This window comes from Sinocyclocheilus rhinocerous, unplaced genomic scaffold (assembly GCF_001515625.1).
Source record: "Sinocyclocheilus rhinocerous isolate Xijiao unplaced genomic scaffold, SAMN03320098_v1.1 scaffold1300, whole genome shotgun sequence".
In the NCBI taxonomy this organism is placed as follows: Eukaryota; Metazoa; Chordata; class Actinopteri; order Cypriniformes; family Cyprinidae; genus Sinocyclocheilus; species Sinocyclocheilus rhinocerous.
In genome coordinates this window covers 824964-828815 of record NW_015666578.1, presented here as the reverse complement: position 1 = coordinate 828815, position 3852 = coordinate 824964, and the positions used below count along the sequence as shown (strand labels likewise).

The 3852-nt window shown below is 39.2% G+C and overlaps 1 protein-coding gene across 1 annotated transcript in view; it reads right to left on the bottom strand.

The window, feature by feature from the left end:
* Positions 1-3852, bottom strand: part of LOC107732910 (CTP synthase 1-like) — a 12742-nt gene that overhangs the window by 4288 nt on the left and 4602 nt on the right. Inside the window, exons 4-8 of the mRNA XM_016544351.1 lie at positions 3362-3462; positions 3169-3285; positions 2988-3071; positions 1936-2084; positions 933-936 (exon numbers count right to left, since the gene is read on the bottom strand). Of these exons, the coding sequence (XP_016399837.1) occupies positions 933-936; positions 1936-2084; positions 2988-3071; positions 3169-3285; positions 3362-3462 (455 nt within the window). The remainder of the gene's footprint in view (positions 1-932; positions 937-1935; positions 2085-2987; positions 3072-3168; positions 3286-3361; positions 3463-3852) is intronic.

The window sequence follows — 3852 nt, the reverse complement described above, 5'->3', positions numbered from 1 at the left end:
ATTGTCCCATAGACTGCCAAGTAAATTACACTGTCAAGGTCCAGAAAAGTATGAAAAACATCGTCAGAATAGTCCATCTGCCATCAGTGGTTCAACCGTAACATGAAGCGACGAGAATACTTTTTGTATGTGAAGAAAACAAAAATAACGACTTTATTCAACAATTTGTCTCCACCGTAGCGCCATTTTGGAGAATATCCACTGAACACAAACCGTGTGGTGTGGCTGACACATACAAGTAGAACAGCATACGCAGTTTCCGTTTCAGTGGATACTCTCCAAAATGGCGACAGTCACAAGCCTCCCGGTTTTCATCCAAAATATCTTAAATTGTGTTCCGAAGATGAACGAAGCTTTTAGGGGTTTGGAACGACATGGGGGTAAGTGATTAATGACAATTTTCATTTTGGGGTGGAGTATCCCTTTAAAGATAAACTATTCTTTAAAGGTAGAATTAGTAGGGCTGGGAAAATAAATCGGTGCACCGCGAATCGAGAAATGATTCCGGATCGATTCTGAGATTTTCCAAATGCATCGCGATTCTTTCTCAAGTCGATTCTGAGCTTAGTTTTGAACAGCAGATGGCGCTGCATGCTTTAGAAACAGCCGTACTCTGCTCGTTTCCAAATCCTTACACGCACTTGAACCTAAATCATTCATAAAATTCGAAAAGGTTGAAGCGAATTACAACCGTGTTCACAGTGGGCTGTGTTTACATTAATCTCGCGTCATAAAAGCATTCTGAGCCGAGGTGAAATTACAGTTCTTCAGCGCTCTTCTTCACGAGCGTTTGAGTGTGCGGATAAAAACTAGAGTAGAGCGCCATCTGCTGTTAGAATCTAAACTCGGAATCGAATCCAGAGAGAATCACGGTGCATTCGGAAGATCTCAGAATCAGTCCACGAATCTATTCTTCATCAATTTATCATCACAGCCCTAAGAATTAGACCGTTAACGAGCTGTTACGTAAGGGATAATCCACAGTTTATACCACGGTCATTTGCCAGCACTGACGAGTTAAAGCTGATAATGATGAGAATATCTCTTTGGATTTGAGACTTTAGTCTTTGCAACTTTACAGATCTTCTTTATGCACCAAGAGCTTGTAACACTCCAAAGAGAAAGGAAACATTGAAATCGCATCATATGACCCCTTTAAGGAAATTTTTGGCTTGTCTTCTGAGGCCACAGGAGGGCGCAATGAGCAAAATGATGCACCGCGTTAAATTGTTTATTCAATGCAATGAAACCATAACCGTCTATAAAAATATGCATAATGTCTAAAGTAGCACATATAAATCAAATATAATTTTGTAAATTGCGTAAACAATTATGAACAAAACAGTATCATGTATTTATGCATAGCTACAAATCACCGAAGCGTCGATCATCACACGATTGCATGTAAAAACATATGAGACGCAGTGGAATGGAATTAAAACCCCCACAAATTCTCCAGACAAAGTTGAACCTCTTAACTTTACATGGCTTTCTATTCATCTCTTGTGCGAGACCCGAGCGCAGCGGTCATAGTTGTGCATCGCAAGAATGCGGAGAATATGCGTTCTGTGAGAATGGCTTGGTTTCGGTTTGAACCCAAACAATATCTTCTCCGCTTCGAGCTTCTATATTTCTCTAATATTTTGAATATACAACGCACACCTAAAATTCAAATGCACCGGTTTTGCATTTGAATGCGAATTATTATTTTAAATTAGACTAATATTCTTATTTTGATTCATAGTCTCCTCTTCGCAGACAGGCACGGCACTCATTTCAGCGTGTTTGTGTGTTCATGTGTGCCGTCTGCTTGTCACTCATAACACACGCCTTTAAATGAAACGAGCATGAAACTATCCTGCGCTATATAGAACGTTTTTCCGGTGATTATCGATGAAGGTGTACCGTCGATAAATACCGATACCGTTTTATCGCCCAGGCCTATGTTCGACTGTTATTTCAACTGCTTCGGTGGTTTTCAGTCCTGTGTGATCCAGACTAACCTGTTCAGGCTCCACGTGACAGAACATGGAGATCTTCTCTTTCACCGAGTTTTCAAGTGGAGTGGAGCAACGACACATAATCTGCAAGAGAAAGAGCAAAAGACGACTCAGAACTCTGATCGCAGGAACCAACACAGGTGTGGCTCATCACATTAAATATGGACATGATCCACTAATGCTTGACAATCAGAAAGTACCACAATTCTTTGTCTTCATTTTGAACAATATTTATTAGAGCTGTCAAACGATTGATCACATCCAAAATAAAAGTTTTTGTTTACATGTGTGTACGGTGTATATTTATTATGCATATATAAATACACACACGTGCATGTATATATTTAAGAAAAATATGTTATATTTGTATATTAAATATATTTATATATGATATAATTTATATGAATATAAATATATACATGTAAATATATTTTTTTAAATATGCTGTATGTGCGTGTCTTTATATATACATAATATTTTGGATGCGATTAATCGCGATTAATCGTTTGGCAGCACTTATTTTGTATATTTGTCTACCATTTGAAACCTAATAAACTTACCTTGCAAAGCTGTGGCTGAAGTGTATTATTTCTATAAAATAAATATGACATGGTTTTATGTGTTTTTTTAATAATACGACAATCTTTTTTAGGTGTTGCATGAGTATCTAAATATGTTTTAGACAAATATTTAACAGGGTAAGTGACATAAGTAGGCTAAATATCTGTAACTTTTAACTGCACAGAACTCATATTCCTTGCACACTCACACACAAAAACTTGAAAATGATCGAAAATACGCATTGAATGTTACAAAAAGGCTGCTTTGATGGCTTTAGATGCGCTGGAAGCATCCATTTAGACGCTCGACCTCTCCGAGAGGGTCTTAGCAAGCAGACAGTTACTAAAGCCCACTCTGAGGAGTCCTCTAGATTCCTGAACATACACTGAAATTGCATGCAGAAATTCTGAGTGCAGCTTGACTCACCAGGTCAGGTGACAGTCCCAGTCCTCTGAGCTCTCTCACACTGTTCTGCGTGGGTTTGGTCTTCTGCTCTCCTGTAGCGCTGGGCTGGACATCACAGGCGAGACCGTATGTCACTCATGTGATATAATGCTCTATAATGCACTGTAGTGTGTGCGCCGACGGGAAAGCATATAATCCTCACCTGTGGTACCAGACTGACGTGAATATTGCAGAAATTCTCTCTCTTCACTTTAAACTGAAACTGTCTGAAGGCTTCGATGAAGGGCATGCTCTCTATATCTCCGACTGTACCGCCCAACTGCAAGCACATCAAAACCTCAGACACCCGTTCAAACATGCATCCCATCAAATGCAGTGTCCAGCTCTCGTCTCACCTCGATGACGCAGACCTGGGGCTCAACGCCATCGTCGTCTACGGGAACTTGAGCTTGACGCATCACCCACTCCTGAATAGCATCAGTTATGTGTGGCACCACTGGGACAAATGAACATACAATGAAACACAGACACACCAACTTCTCTTTCCAACACAGCATGATTTATCCCTTTAAAAGACTCTCGTTTACGGTCTACAGTGTGTGACATGCTGTTGATTTCCACAGAAAATGATTGACTTGTACGGTCACTAACGATTATTTTGGTAATCTGGTAATTTTGTGGTAATAAAAGCAAACAATAGCCTTTAAAATGACTTAAAATACACATATGTGACCCTGCAGCACAAAAGCAGTCTTAAGTCGCTGGGGTATATTTGTAGCAATAGCCAAAAATACATTGTATGGGTCAAAATTATTGATTTTTCTTTTATGCCAAAAATCATTATTAAGTGAAGATCATGTTCCATGAAGATATTTTGTAAATTTCC